Source organism: Haliotis rubra, unplaced genomic scaffold (assembly GCF_003918875.1).
Source record: "Haliotis rubra isolate DU_JTF1 unplaced genomic scaffold, ASM391887v1 Scf78, whole genome shotgun sequence".
Taxonomy (NCBI): Eukaryota; Metazoa; Mollusca; class Gastropoda; order Lepetellida; family Haliotidae; genus Haliotis; species Haliotis rubra.
Genome location: NW_025767501.1, coordinates 2,281,043 through 2,298,123, shown reverse-complemented (window position 1 = coordinate 2,298,123; position 17,081 = coordinate 2,281,043). Strand labels below are relative to the sequence as shown.

At 41.7% G+C, this 17,081-nt stretch overlaps 1 protein-coding gene across 1 annotated transcript in view; it reads left to right on the top strand.

The window, feature by feature from the left end:
• LOC124260851 (ral GTPase-activating protein subunit beta-like) overlaps positions 1-17,081 on the top strand; it is a 97,432-nt gene that overhangs the window by 13,799 nt on the left and 66,552 nt on the right. Inside the window, 2 exon segments of the mRNA XM_046695167.1 lie at positions 11,026-11,224; positions 15,311-15,475. Of these exon segments, the coding sequence (XP_046551123.1) occupies positions 11,026-11,224; positions 15,311-15,475 (364 nt within the window).

The window sequence follows — 17,081 nt, the reverse complement described above, 5'->3', positions numbered from 1 at the left end:
TTTCTGGTATGTCACATCATTGAATGCTGCTGCATTTGTCTCTGTTGTTCCTCTTTTTATGGTATGATGGCTTGATGGGCTCTTCACAGTCTCTGTTAGTGTTCCTGATGTCATGTCTGACCTTTCTGGGTATGTCACTGCCATTGTTGGTGCCCTTTCTGTTTGTCCTGCTTCATGTCTTGGTGGGTCTGTCACTACCTTTAGTGATTCATTTGTACTGGCCTCGTGTCTTGGTGGGTCTGTAACTATATCAATCACTGTCTCTGCTGTTTGTCTTGACTCAGCCTCGTGACTTGGTGGGTCTGTGACGCCTGCCTTAATTATTCTGAAAGCAGATGACATTTGTATAAGAATCATGTCTGTCTAATAATGTATACATGATGCTATTCATGGTGAGGAATCTCCATGGGGAGATTGTAAGAGCTAACTAGGATCAACTAGCCACAACATGGTCACACGTTGTATATGGACCAACAGTCTCTGGCAATATGCAAATATCTCTCAAAGTTATAAGCATCAACACACCAACAGGTTCTTTTCCAGGTATTCAAAGGGATTTGACTTGGTTGAAATTTCTGCAACTCTTCTCCGCTTTTATTATGTCAACTTCTATCTTTTGTAAACATTACTTCTTACTCCTTATTCATGTGAATGATACAGACTGGACATACATACATACATACATACATACATACATACATACATACATACATACATACATACATACATACATACATACATACATACATACATACATACATACATACATACATACATACATACATACATACATACATACATACATATATATAATCTGTGAGCAGTGAATATAACTGTACAGAACATGATAACAATGGATAGATAATAACAAAAACCAAACCAAGAAAAGGGCAATTTCAGCTTTTGCTTTAAAGAAAAATTTATTTGTATTTTTTATGTCTTCATGTAAACTACTTTGGTTTGTATGATTGGTATGTTGCATCTGCAGAAAATTGGACAAGAATTTTTAATAAACTTTATTGTGATGTTTCAACTTAAAATCAAAATATTATCATGGATTAATAATTCATACAAAATTCATTATTCATTATTACCACTACAAGCAATATATTAGGATTCAGATATTAGGAAAATATAAATACTGAATATTAGTTCCATCATGCATCAGTAATAGCTTAGAGAAAGACTCCTGTCAAAAGTAGTAAAACTCATCTCACAGACATATTATTGAAAAAGGTGTAAATTACGGCTGCACAATTTCACAGATGTACAAGATAAAATTTTAGCCTAAGGTGTCAAGGACTCCAGCTGTTAGACAAGCCTTTCAGTAAGACAAAGTTATGACTAGACGATTTAATGAACTGCTTTGATAAAGTATACATGTCATCACCTACATTAAAATATATTGAGCAAACACTTTAAATTAGGGTCAGTAGGCCATCTATTGTAACACCATAACCATCCAAGCAACATGTCAGCACAATTAGTGCCAGTTAAATTAGGAAATGTGTCAACACAATATGTGCCAGTTGAAATAGGATTAGCAAGATTAAGTACTCCCCTTGTCTGGTCATTTCATTTGTAGGACACACCCCATTTTGTATATTCTGTATTTCATTGGTTATTGTAGGTTACACCCATTTTTTGTATCAGTCAACAAATCATAATATTGTTATTGTTTAAGCAGACCAGCACACCAGTTAGATAAGGGGTTTCACAGGAACCATCACTGGGACCCAAGACCCTTATCATAATAATATCATTATCGCAATGGTGGCAAAAATACTGAGTTTGGAATATGTAGTCCTAAATTTTGCTCAAAACAGCTATGAAATGGAAGGAGTTGTTAGGCGTCACATATGTGGCTGTTTATAAGTATATTTCTGCAATAAATGGTCATTCTTCTAAATTGTCTTTTTCAGTTTTTAGCAAGAATGTAAACATAATAACTGAGGCAACAACAGCTCTCATCCCAAACAGTTATCAGAAAAGGATGAAACATTGAATTCCTTTTACCTTCCCATAAGTTAAAATCCTTCAAAGAAATAATTGGTTGTATAATCAGAAATATTTCATGAAAGGTATTTGAGTATATATGTCAGGCAGCTAGTTTGCATGATCTGGCCCCGATGTCTCGAAACAAACTTAAGTCTGAGTTTTCACTTAAGTTAGAGCTTTTTCTCAAATTTAAGAAAAATTGATCTTTTCTTCAATACATGTTTCCGGATGTACTGGATGTGCACATGCGCTGTGTTCACCTTCCATATAAGGCAGCTATAGCCAGTATTTAACACTCCCAAAATTCCAAGAATTGAAAACATTACCAGTCCGGATACAAACTTGCCTGTCTGGTTTTCAACAATGAAAAACACCCATCAGGTTTCTGAATACTTTACTGTTTGTATGCATCGCAATGAACAACATAGCACTAACAGGCAATGCACCGAGTTTAGGTAAACTTTTTGCTTATTGTAAAATAAACTGTCCAATTGTAAATAGTTTAACATAATTATCATAATATCTTAAACACCTAAAACCCAAGAGAACCTATCTGATATTATGAAATATTTACTGTCAGGGGTAAAAACATCTACCAGACCACCGGACAGGCTACTTTTGAAATTTGATAGTTCGAGATGAAAATAGACCATTCCGGACGGTCGGGCAGTCGGAAATTTTAAACGCTGCTATAGCCTTGCTGCATGGTTGTACTCAATGCAACACCATGGGTGTATACGAATTCTAGTCTGTAAAGAAGCAAATCAAGATAGGCGGACAGTAAGGACACCAGTCTGTAATGGGGACAGGTTTGTTTACATATATTTTCTCAAAAATTATCATTTAAACTATTAATTATTGTCTTAGAGACTTTTGCAAGTCAAGACAACCAGCCCAATGAGTAGTACTAGAGTGGGGGTTCTGCATCACATGCGGCTTAGAGGCTTATTTGTGGGAATTAAGCCTCCCAGCCCCCCCTTAAAAACGGCGATGGTCTATCGAGAGCCATCCGTCGATGTACTGCCAGCCTAGACCCAAAGTTCTGAGCACTGAGTTATCAGCCGGCTCGCCAGTGTGATGGTTAGAGCTTTGGACTCGTAATCCAGCGCCGCGAGTTCGAGACAGGGTATCGGCGGAAACTTTTGCGAGTCGAGTGAGCGACAGGAGATGGTGCAGAGGTTTGCACCAAAGTGACCGCTCATCCTATGAGCGGTCAGGGTTCACGAAGGGTCACACCAGTGCTGGGTTGGTGTCGAGGTTTGACCGCTCATGCTATGAGCGGTCAGGGTTCAAGGTCTTGGGTCAGGATCGTGGTTTCTAAGCCAAACAAAGATGGCGGCCTAGCTTAGCAATGCCGTCTAGACCTGACGTCAGAGTATTTCTCTGGCTGTGGCCTGTCACGCGGGTATTCAATACAAAGCAAGGCACACAGCTGTAATTAGGGTTGCTGGCTGGTTGTAGCGATAAGGATGTTTGAAACCAGACGCTGAAAACATTTTTAGAAGCCACAATCAATTATTTTCAAAATCGGGTTACATAAGCTTGGAAAGCGTATGAGTTATATATAGCAATGTTAAAATCTACAAAAAAACAGTTTGCTTGATGTGCATTGATCTAAACAGTAGCTGTTGCCTAGCTGCTCTCGCCTGACTGCCTACGGTCGGGTTGACCTAATGTGGGTTTCTTGAAAAGTAGTAGTACGATGAGGGTTTATTATTTTTTACTAGGTTATGTTTACATCAACAAAACAGTTTAAGGTGAATCTTTGATGAGATCTTTGTTCTTGGTAAGGAAGGTTTGAATGATTTGTTGTCGACCCTGTTCTATGAGCTTTTTTTCCGTCTTTGCTGATGTCAGCGGTTTTTCGAGTCTTGGTTCGAATCTCTTCTTTCATTCGGTGGTATTTCGCGATTTCTGACATCACCTAACGAAACTCTTCCTCGGAGATTTTGCTATCAGTGATCGTGGTTGAAATATGATCGTTGATTGTGTTTAACTTGGCTTCTGCCAGAACCCTGATCTTGTCATGCTTCAGCGCTTTCCATTGCAGACGACATGAAATGAATTTAAGGGCTACTCCCACCAGCCCCAATACCCCGACGGTTATTTCTAACACGAGGACGACGGGTGTGGCCACGATGGTGGATAATAAACCAACACCTGCTACGCCTTATCTCATGCTAACTGCCACGAGAGATGTGTCCACACCGTCGATGGCATTGACGGCTTGATGATATTTTTTGTGCAATTTGAGTCGCGCGTCGCGTTCTCGTTCCAATTGGTGTTTAATGTCGCTGATCGACATGAGCGTTTGAGCCACATCGTCCATGACCGGATACAATCCCATCTCGAGTATAATGTAGGTTAAGAAATTGGTCCTCCGTCAATCGTTGATGAATATAATTTAAGCTGATGGGGTACACATGGTCGTATGCAAAAGCCTGGTAGAGTAAAATTTCATCTATAATAAAAACCTCCACTCCCTCGATGGGTTGTGGTGAAAGCTGTTCCTAGTTGTACATAAATACGACAGCGTTGATTTTTATGGCAATCGTGCCAGCGGATGTTTAACCCAGACAGAACTCCCACCTGTTGTCCGGAGGCATTTCCAAGAACGGCGTCAATAATAAGGGTAGAACCTGGTATCACAGTGATCCACAAGTCTGGCACTTCATTATATCGTTTTAAATAGAGCCATTTCGATGCATCTTCCGAGTGAAGGACTAGCATATAACCCATTTGATCTGGTAATGGCTATGCGTACATTCCCTTTTTATGAAACGGAATAAAACTCCCCAGTAGAATCCCATTGTTTTTTAGTTCGAGGATATTATGATCCTGATCCATGACGAGATCAGGGTTGGTCAGGACGATATTGATGATCCAGTTCAATGCGACGTTGACTTCTCGACGTTGGTACACGTTGTTTTGTAATTGCGATACGTACAAGGCGTTTTCCGTACCGGGTTCATCGAATCCTCCCGTGTCCCCGAGATCGGAGAACACGATGGTGGCGATTTGATTCAGGTTTGACACGTCGCCCATGGTTATGCTTGTATTATGGAAGAGTCTTCAATTGATTCTCAGACAATTTCTCATGCGTAAACTTTAAGCTGATGAGATGGATTTTTGAAGGTAGAAAAATCCTCGTGAGCACGATTGTATTCTCCAAGTTAATCGTGACTTCATCGAGACTCGTGTAAGCGTTGACGTTCTTCTGTATGTAAATCGAGCACACATGATTTTGATGTTTTCGAGGCCAACGGAGGTTTAACCCCGTTATAATTTCAACATCTCGGTCGGGTGATGCCTCCCCGAGAACGACTTCGATATAAAGCGTAGAATTGTTTGGAATCCCTTGTGTAAAATCGGTCGTGTCTTCGAATTCAAGCACCAACTGTAAACTCGTATTTCGACTATCCGGTCGACTCGCTAGCAAACAACCCGCTTTATTCGAGATGAGGCTCACGATCACACTCCTTCGTTGCGAGGGATGTAAGCCGCGACTGCCCTTTATTGAGGAATTTCGTTAAATAATGATCCCTCGACTCCACAACTCCACAAACAAACGAGGGTGATATCGAGTAGCCAGTCGATTTGGGAGGAGATCAACGGCCATTGGTTATCATCGGTTAGGATGAACTGGTACATGTTTTTTAGAGACCCCGGGGTTGACATTGTCTAAATCGCCTAGATTGCCATCAAATGCCAGGACCATCACCCATTTGTTATTGTCGTTGAGGACAAGAGTGTACTGGGTGTTTTTCTTGAGCCCTCCGGTGATGAAATTGTCTAAATCTCCTAGGTTACCACCACCACCACTGCGGACTTCCACTCGCCTGTAAGTGTTGTTTCTTAATTCTAAACCGTATATTTGCCTTCGACCCCGGGTTCTTCGAAGCCGCCTGTGTCCCCGAGGTCGGAGATCACTAGGCTGGCGCATATTCTCACACGCATGGTTGTTCCGGGACCCGAAGCTTGAGTCATTGTTTTACGTGCAGCTAGCAGATATGCATTGGTTTATGTTTTATATCTAAAATGGATAGTTTCAATTCCGTGATCATTCCCTGCGTTAACCCTTTGTACTGCAGGGTCGAAAACGATTCGGTTCGACCGTAGTTGCTCTTTTCTGTTTTGACTGGCTCGGCTCTTGGCAGCGTGGAAGGGTGTTTGCTTCGAAGATTATCGGTCATGCTTACCTGATCGAGATGAACGAACAGTTCGTGATAGACCACGAGGTTCGGTAATTTCGAACCTGTGACGGTCTCTCGAGGTCGTATTTCATTAGACGTCAACCCGAGCGTTCTAGCCAAAGCTTTACTGAGTCGGATGGGTTTTTTCCCCAGCCGTCAACGTCAGCGTGCCATTCGATTCGTTGAGTTTGATGTGGGCTCCAATGGGTTTCAAAATTTCATTGTTCAAATTACAAACTCTCTACAAACCGTTGGACAAATCGTGGCGTTTGCCATCGATGAATAGTCTGTTGTTCCCTTGATGTTGACTGATATTCGACCAACGTGGGTAGTAGGTGAGATCACAGAGAGTGACTTCAAGTCGTCCCGATGTGTTATCGATTGCGTGTAGCAGTTGAACGGGCTCGCCACTCCTGATTCTTCGGAGCGTAACGAACATGTTACACATATACAAGACATTATAATATACATTCAATATGTCTACACCCAAGTATACACCGGGAGTGTTTCATCCTAAAAGCGATAATGTAAGTGCTACCGATCTCACGCACATGAAGATTGTGGTGGATGCGAAGGAGGGTTCCCACTTTCTAGCCCGATTTATCGATGTATTTGAAAAGTATAGGCTTTCGGTCACGAACGTCAAGGCAGTCCATGCATGGTATCACAACCCGATGCGATTCTGGAAGGATCAATTCAATTTCGCCGTGTGGTGCGCGACGACAGGGTGCGGCGTGACCTTGAACGACACTCGTGATCCACTGAGTCAGTCCGTATTTATTTTCACATGTATTAACAGATCAGACGCATCCTCAAAGAGATAAGCGCACCGATGCCACAGGACAAGGCATGGGATGCATCGAACAATCCATACGATCGGCGAGTTTACGAACAGATTCGAAATCGACTCAAACACGGATTGGCGTATACCGGTACGAACCACGGGTTGGGCATTCCGTACAGTGGAGCGAAATCCGTGAAAGAAGTCAGTGATGGTTTACTGAAAAGTGGTTGGCTCCGACAGTGCCATCCAGCGTGAATGGCAAGACAATCGTATGGATTTTAATACACCCGGTGTCGAAAAGTCGCCGTTCAAAGGTGGAGCAGCCGGATTGTACAAGGCTTCGGAAAGTGATATGCGTTGAGGATCCACAAAGTGGTGGGCTACAACTGAACGAAATCGCCATTGGTCGACCGCACGATCAGAAACTGGGCCAACCCCGATGTCAACGTGATTCACCTCCCACTGCCCTCGCGTACCGGCGAAACTGGGATCGTGACGCCACCACCTTCACCAGAGCCCAGCGTTCAACCATCACCACCACGCCTATCACCACGTGAGGAGGTCGAACATCAGCAACACCTCGATCGTAAAACGGCGCTCGTGGGCGGTGGGATTGCGGTCGGGGTGAGCCTCATTTGGTTAAAAATTCTTTAGTGGCAACGTACACCGGCCGGCCACGCCGAAGACGACCGCCCACAGGTTCTGGCCGAGCCACGTGACCATTTTCAACAACAAGCCCAGCAACCAGGACACGATGCCTGGCAGGGCTTTGCCGGCCAGTTTCGCCAAGGCTTCCCCAAGCAATTTCAACTTTTTTGACCCAGTCTCTGACGTCGCCACCTTTTTTGGGTGGTGGTGCTGGGCTTGGTGGTGTGCTTCCACCGCCACCTGTCAGCTCTAGGACCAGGGTCGATATGATGAAACCAAAAGCCGTTAGAACGCTGGCGATGGTAACCCCTTGTTCTCTGAATAACGTTTTAAGCCGTTCGGCTAACGTGGTGTCCTCCATGAGGACTCGGTCCATGGTTTTGCGAATGCGACTGATCTGGCTTCAAGGGCTTCTCGGTTGTACGACGCCTCTTCTAACCGGGTCGATCGTTTGTCATGCAACTGACGTAGCCTTGAAACACGCCATCCTATTGAAAACAGACCAACCCGTGGCTTATACAGTGTGCTAGCTTAGCAATGTTTAGTAAACAGCTTAGCAATGCTTAGCAATGCTTAGCAAACTTCTAGCAATGCTTAGCAATGCGTAGCAATGTTTAGCAAATAGCTTAGCAATGTTAAGCAAATTAAATGTATAGCCTTTATATATAAAAACCCATGACGACATTTGAAATTGCCGTGTTGTTTTACCTGGCATTCATCTCGTTCTGTTTGGGTTATGCCGGATTTCATTATATTAGATTTAAAACCTGATTGATGTATTATAAGATGGAGTTGGACCACATGCTGGAACAAATGATATCCGAGGAGGACAAGGAGGGTGAAGATGCGTCCTCCCGCGTCAGGGATAAGCGTGAAAGACTCATGGCCCTCGTCGTGGGTGGGAAGGGGAAACAATACTTGGGTGAAAACATCACCACCGATAAAATTTATAAAATGTCTGAGGGAGACATCGATAAACTGTACACGAGATATGAAGCACGATTCAGCGCTGAATTGAAGAAAACCATAGGGTCGACTCTAACGCAATTCTACACCGTGATTGCTTCGTCTCTGCTTCCCATTCCACCGTAACGTCGACCTTACTTGTGCAAAGATCTCGACAAAGATCCGTTTATTGGTCACACCCTGAACACGCTCAGTTGTGAGTTGTATCATGGATACGGTGTGTTCTTAGCTCCGATCACTGCGGTGATCATTACGACGGAGCACTGTCAATTTAAACATAAATGCCCGATTAATGATATACAAGATGACGGAGCCGACTTCGACACCTGTGGAGGAAGAAACCCCTCAGCAAGCGATTGATACCGTCAAGAAGAAACCCAAGCATCCGAAAAAAGTAGCCACCGGTAAAAGAGGGGCATTAGCTAGGCATCAGAAATCGATTCCTACCCACCATGGATTCCGTACGCCGTGGCAGCCTTTGTCGTGGGTATCACTGCAGGTGTATGTATAGAGGTAAACCCACAGGTGTGGTGGGTAGCCAAGTGGTTAAAGCATTCGCTGGCACACTGAAGGTCCGGGTTTGATTCCCCACATGGGTACAATGTGTGAAGCCCATTTCTGGTTTCCCCCACCGTGATATTGCTGGAATATTGCTAAAAGCGGAATAAAACCCAACTCACTCACTCCAGTTTAACAGGCTTAGCATTTAGTTTTAAAATATATACCAACAAACCCAAATACTTTTTCCTAAATACTTTAAAAAAGGTAGATAGCTGCTCTAATACAAATGAGTTACAACTACCAAAGCTGAAGAAGGTGCAAACCACAAGATGAGAACTGTTGAATTTACAAAGACTATGTACAAGTCAGACTTTAACTTTCAGTCAGGACCAATCTAATTATTACAGATTCCTGATGCAACTGTCTTTATGCAGGCATGTCACAACATATAAACAACACAGGGGAACCGACCTAGGTGTTAGTCCCAGTGCAGGCTGAGAATGTGATATTAACATTAGATATTCACTTGTTACACTGTCACCTGAGCTGATAATTTTTCACCTGTCCAACATTTGATTGTTTACAGACTGCCTTGATATGGGTGGAATATTCCTCACAAGCATGAAACAGCATTCACAGAATTCACAGTTCTCATGAAGCGACCTTATATCATGTGAAGGCGTTGTTCTGTTTTGATTGGGACTACACAAAACAGAACATTGTAATTTTGTTGAAGATTTTTAGCATGTAGTGTGAAGAGAAGTGTAAAAGAAGTCAACATACTCTCAAAACAAAATATAAATCTAATTTTAGCTAATCTATTTGAATGAGACAGACTGGATATGGAGATATATATATATATATATATAATCTTTGAGCAATGTACATAACATGCATGATAACAATGGCTAATAACGTAAACAAGAACAGGTTATATAACAAAATAACTGAAAAGCCAGGTAAGCAGTCAAGGGTAGGCAGTAAAGGTGATGAAAAGTAGATTTGCTTATACTCACACAATTACATTTCATTTTCAGCACTTACTCTCTCCGAGACCGAGTTATAATTGTTCATCCTTATTTGTCTCAACTCCAATTTTTGCAACCATAAGATAAGTTAATTATCCCCTGCAACACGTTTTGCAGGGGGTATTAAAATGGACTCCGTCCGCGGCGTAATGCGTCGCGTCCTAAGTCCCGCCTGTCCGTCTGCCGCACATTTGTCTTTTCCGAGCAGAACTCTAAAACCGTTCAATATTTCTTCCCCACACTTGGCACATAGATAGATCTGGGGGTGTACTGGTGCCTTTTGGTAGTTTTGGAATTCTGAATAAAACATTTTTGGCCTTTCCATGGCAACAAGTTCAACTTAGACTGAAATTAGTGGTAGTGCTCTTTTCCGGAGCAGAACTCTAAAACCGTTCAATATTTCTTCACAAAACTTGGCACATAGATAGATTTGGTGGTGTACTGGTGCCTTTTGGTAGTTTTGGAATTCTGAATAAAATATTTTTGGCATTTCCATGGCAACAAGTTTGACTTAACCTGAAATTGGTGATAGTGCTGCTTTCTGGAGCAGAACTTCAAAAACCTTTCAATACTCTCCTTCCACTTTTCTATGTACACACCTAAATATTTGACATAATCATAACTCGGAGACATAATCATGAAGAGTATTTTGCCATTGCGGGGGATATTGATGACTTTGTCTTCTTGCTAATTCCTGTCATGACCAAAAGTAGGCCAGAAAGTAAAGTAACCATTTGATTTTAACACACCTGGCCAGCTGATCAATATTAATAATGATTTGTGAATATGTTTTGTGAAATATTGTCTATATTTTGCACCACCCATCTCACAATCTGAGAATTAAAATAGACAGCCTAATGTCCAGTGACTGTAAATTATATTTGCTGTTTGCAATATTATGTTTCAGGTGCTGTGCTATGGCCTGGGCCTACCTCTGAATGAACATGACACCATCAATGACTGTGTGAAGGTGTATTGCGAGTGGCTGACTGCACTGATTGTTCCCAGGCCATGTGTGCCACGCCCCATTGTTGACGACCCAAACCCCTATGCTCAGGACATGCTGCACCATCTGTTGAATCTGTTCAAACCACGGCCAGCAGCTGGTAGGTCAATGAAGCTGGGAGGTAGGGTGTTTCCATCGTTGCCTAGGGAGAATAGGTCCAAGTGTAAGGAAGCAAATGACGAGAATAGTGATAACAGATAAAAACATTCCCCTGAAAAGCCTAAAATGATATTGACTGTGATATAGTCTGTCTGACAGTCCCTGAACTAGTTTATGTTCCCCACTGCCTAGCCCTCCCTGCAATGCTAAAGCCCTAAATGAGGCAAGTCTAGCTTTCCTCAGGTTCTGAATCTCTGGTCTCCCTGGGGCTCCTTTTCTTTTTAAATGGGTTTATTTGTTACAATCAAAATTATGCACTATATATACTCATGGTAAAAAGTTAAGCATCACCTGTATATTATGATGAATAACTGACGAAATGTGTTTTGTAGAGCCAAACAATTGTTACTGAAATGTAGCACCATCAATAACTCTCCATGAAACATGCACAATGTTCACGATCATGCACGAGATTTCCATGTGTTTGCATCACGTTGGAGCCGAAGTCATTCACATGGTTTTGTCACTTGTAATTTGAAATTGAAAGTGATATTCAGAAACATCAGAATGGCTCGAACTCGTGTCACGTCAGCTGTTAGGTGGAAAATTGTTGACATGCGTGATGCTGGTATGTCCTTACGTCAAATTGGAGTTGCCGTTAACCTCCATTACAGTGTGTTGAGCAAACTACTTTCAAAGTACAGAAACACTGGTGATGTTGAGGATAGACCCAGATCTGGTCGTCCAAGGAAGACCACAGCCAGAGAAGACCATTATCTACTGGGCTTGGCTCAAAGAAATCCCTTCAAGTCAGCAAATCTACTCCGTCAACAATGGCCGCAAGTGACTGGTGGAAACATTTCTCGGGAAACAGTGAACAAACATCTCGTTTCCGGTGGTTTGAGGGCAAGACGACCTCTCAAGCATTCTCGTTTACTCACTCACCACAAGCAAGCTCGTTTGGAATGGGCCCGTCAACGACGTCGTTAGAACCTGCAAAGATGGTGTCGTATCATATGGACAGACGAATCCCGATTCAATCTTCACGTTGCTGATGGTCGCTTGCGCGTCAGAAGGACTGTTGGAGACAGATTGAACCCCAGATGTGTTCTGCCAACTGTTGCTGGTGGTGGGGGATCTGTAATGGTTTGGGCTGGCTTCACGTATGACCATAAAGTTGACATCAAAGTTGTTCAGGGATCAATGACAGGTCAAAAGTACCTCAATGACGTCATTAACAATTCAATTATGCCATTCATTCATGCCAATCCAAACAGACACTTAATCCTCCAAGACAACAATGCACGTCCTCATCGTGCAGGCATTGTACAGGACGCCAAAAATCAACTTGGAATTTAATCTTTGGAATGGCCCAGTGTCAGTCCAGACCTAAACCCCATAGAACATGTTTGGGATGAGATTGGCCGCAATATTACCAGACATGACAATCCTGTTGACAACTTGAATCAGCTCAGAAACGCCATAGTCCATGAATGGAACAATTTGCCAATGCAATTTCTTAAAAGGTTGGTTCGGTCAATGTCCAATAGGTGTGCATCTGTCATCAAACACAGAGGAGGATACACTGAATACTGATTGCTTCCTGTACTCTTAAACAGTACTGGAGACAGTCAACTGTTTGTTTCTTGCACCATTTCTCTCTATTCCTTTCAAACGTCATTTTTTCCTTCACATTGATTCCAAACATGTACAGTGATAAAATTTCTTGTTTTTCACTGTACATTTTGTTTTGCTCTCAATAAACACCATCACACTAGTAAATGTTGTCTTTTGTATCATACTTCAGTTTCATTGTCATTTCCTTCGTGTAGGATACAAAAACCAAGCATGCCAAAGTCTCCATCCAGCTACTGTCAATCCTATTTGTGTCATCATTTATCAAAATATGGGTGTTGCTTAACTTTTTACCATGAGTATATGTTCATAGACTAAGCGTTGATTGTGACATTGTGCAGGGTTTTACCAGACGCAAAGCACTGCATAGATTTAGTTGATTTTCTGTGTGAATCCTATGGAATGCAAAGCTAGCATCAAGGATTTGAGTCTATGGCTTCCAAGGGTACTCGAGTACTCGAGCACAAGTCAGATTTACCTGGACAAGAGTCCATAAACTCAGACTCGATAAGGGGAGGTAACTCGAATTTGGTTATGTTGTCAGACTGTCTGTCTGCCATGTGCTGAGCATGAGTGGCCTTTAACATTTGACATTATACATCGTTTGAGACTTCACTTCTTAAAATGATTAAGTAACTTACAGTATCTTGTTGACAATTGATAGACATGGAGAAAGATAAAAAATATGGGCATAATTTGATCTGGATCTTGAAAAGAAAAACAAATGCCGTCTGTGCGGTATAACACTGAGTTATGCATGGAAGTATAACCAGTACGATGAAAAACCATTTGTCGTGTAAACAACCATTCTCTTCCCACAGAGGTTACTTGTCATATCTTCCTACGAACCTCTGTTCTAATACGGCCATATTTCCCGGTTCTCGTAAAATCCCCTAGCAGCAAAAGATCGCAACACGAATTATCTCCCTTCTTTCTAACCAATCAGAACACGTGTTACATCGACTTCACTTCAACTTGACTAACACAAGCAAATGTGGGGCCACAAATATCCCCCATCTGCCGGGGACTTGTGTTGATGTTACACACAAGACGTTTAATGGGTAGCTTGTCCGTTGTCAACGAGGGCGATGGAGACGCCACTGATCCGCCATAACATGACTGAGTTCTGTCTACAAGAAACGTTTGTGCATCGCGCAGGGGAAGAAGTTTAGTTTTCTCCAAGCATACGGAAATTACCGAGGCCTTTGCGAATGATCACTTTTGAAACAACGTCGCTGATTGCACAACTAAATCTGATTGCCTCCAATCACGAAGTCTTGAACGCTCACACCATGAAAGGGCCGTATTAGAACAAAGGTTACGTAGGAAGATATGATAGGAGTAACCTCTGTGGGAAGAGAATGGTAAACAACATGAATGTGTATTACTAAGTTACCAACTTCAGTATTGATCAAACAATCATCGCTTTTTGTTATGTCATGCCAGTTACGCTATCATTTGCTTGAAAGGTATGAATTTCGAGTTCTCGGTCCGAAGTCGAGTCTGACCTCTTGAGTACTTGAGTCAAAGAAAATTGACTCATTGAAGCCCTAATTGAGGCCATGCAAAGTAGCTTGCTAGTTATATTTTCTGTCCAATTTTCTTTAGTCAACAAGAAAGTCCCATGAATAAGTAGCATAGGCTTCACTGCAAATACTTTATATTATAATCATCACCCTGAGGTCAAATCATTTCTGATCGTCATTACGCCTTGCAACATAAAAGAACCCAGGATAGAAGGTGATACATCCAGGAAGACATTCACCAGTATATGAGCAATCATGTTAGGTTACTATTCTGTAATCCCCTTTTGGAATTAATCTCACCATACAACTATGTGGATCGATGTTCGCACTCATTTATAGCTGATTAAAATATCTATCGATCAATCAAGTGTTAACACTCATTTCTATACCTCATGCAAAGTCTGGGTAGGACGCACATCTACTGCTGAACAAATGTTTTGTAATACAATGCAAGGGTACAAGGGTGGTGATGACAGGCCTCCAGAACCCCACGGTTTAGCAGACCACACTGTGTGTGACCTGGAGGATGGTGATGACAGGCCTCCAGAACCCCACGGTTTAGCAGACCACACTGTGTGTGACCTGGAGGATGGTGATGACAGGCCTCCAGAACCCCACGGTTTAGCTGACCACACCGTGTGTGACCTGGAGGATGGTGATGACAGGCCTCCAGAACCCCACGGTTTAGCAGACCACACTGTGTGTGACCTGGAGGATGGTGATGACAGGCCTCCAGAACCCCACGGTTTAGCTGACCACACTGTGTGTGACCTGGAGGATGGTGTATCAACATACCCTGGCAGTGGGGAACATTCCGCCAACCATGGACTGGTCAGTTTGTCCAGGCAGCCATGATATAGTTTCATGACAGAAACAGGCATGGGCAGGCTGTTCCACTAACTCACACATTATTGACTGTTCCTCAGGTGTTGACTTAGTCAAGAGACAGGCCCTGCTGTGCCACCGGGTCCTCCGGGCAATCGAGGGCGTGGCCAAAGAGTCTAATATCCTGACCCGTGCCACCTGGGAGGCCTTGCTGAAGTTCTTGCTGGCCGCCAACGACAGCTTGTTGTCTCCTCCCACAGAGAAAGGTAGGACAGCCGTTGACACACTGCTGTCATACCACATACAGCAGTGTATACTAAACATACCGGTATGTTAGGTGGGACATCAGTTATGTAACGAGTTGAGATAATGTCAGTATGTTATATAGCAAGCTGAGGTTATATCAATGATAGCATGTTATATACAAAGTTTAGGTTACTTCAGTCACATACCAACTTAAGGTTATATCAGTAGTGGAATCAGTTATGTAACAGCTTGAGATAATATCAGTCGTAACATGAGTTATATACCAACTTAAGGTTGTATCAGTAATAACATGAGTTATATACCAACTTAAGGTTGTATCAGTAGTGGAATCAGTTATGTAACAGCTTGAGATAATATCAGTCGTAACATGAGTTATATACCAACTTAAGGTTGTATCAGTAATAACATGAGTTATATACCAACTTAAGGTTGTATCAGTAATAACATGAGTTATATACCAACTTAAGGTTGTATCAGTAATAACATGAGTTATATACCAACTTAAGATTGTTTCAGTAGTAACATGGGTTATATACCAACTTAAGGTTATTTCAGTAATAACATGAGTTATATACCAACTTAAGGTTATATCAGTAGTAACATGAGTTATATACCAACTTAAGGTTATATCAGTAGTAACATGGGTTATATACCAACTTATTGTTGTTTCAGTAATAACATCAGTTATATACCAACTTCAGGTTATATCAGTAGTAACATGAGTTATATACCAACTTAAGGTTATATCAGTAGTAACACGAGTTATATACCAACTTAAGGTTGTTTCAGTAGTAACATGGGTTATATACCAACTTAAGGTTATGTCAGTAGTAACATGAGTTATATACCAACTTAAGGTTGTATCAGTAGTAACATGAGTTATATACCAACTTAAGGTTATATCAGTAGTAACATGAGTTACATACCAACTTAAGGTTATATCAGTAGTAACATGAGTTTTATACCAACTTAAGGTTATATCAGTAGTAACATCAGTTATTATACAACTTAAGGTTGTTTCAGTAATTACATGAGTTATCTCTTTCAACACCAGTCAACCAGAGGCATTTACTGCCATGACACCGAGTTCCCAGAGACTCTGAGGTCATAGATGAAGCCTATGTTTGTGAAGGAAATTATAAGCTTGTAAAACGTTATTGCTACTACATCCCATACACCATTTAAAAGATCTAATCCTACTGTTGATAAATATGAAGTTTATTTTTATAATATTATTCAAATAATACAACTACAACTTAAATAAATTTATATTTGAATGAAAATGCAAGCTTACATTTATAGCGTCCAGATAAACCACGAAAGGAGCAAAAACTATGGCGATTTTTCCATTTGTGACATGTCATAAATTGCCCGTGCCTTTTTTCTTTTATATTTTCATTTTTTCGTAATCAGAAAATTATTATAAAAGATTTCTTAAACAATATGTATGGTTAGCCTATTTCCGATATCTGCGGCTTTCCGCTCGGTAAAATGACATAACAACTGAAAATACCTCCGTTTTGAAGCTTACATATGAATAACATCTTGGCGGCAAATCGTTTGATGTCGGGCATCGTTCGAAAACTCTGAACATCAACAATATCA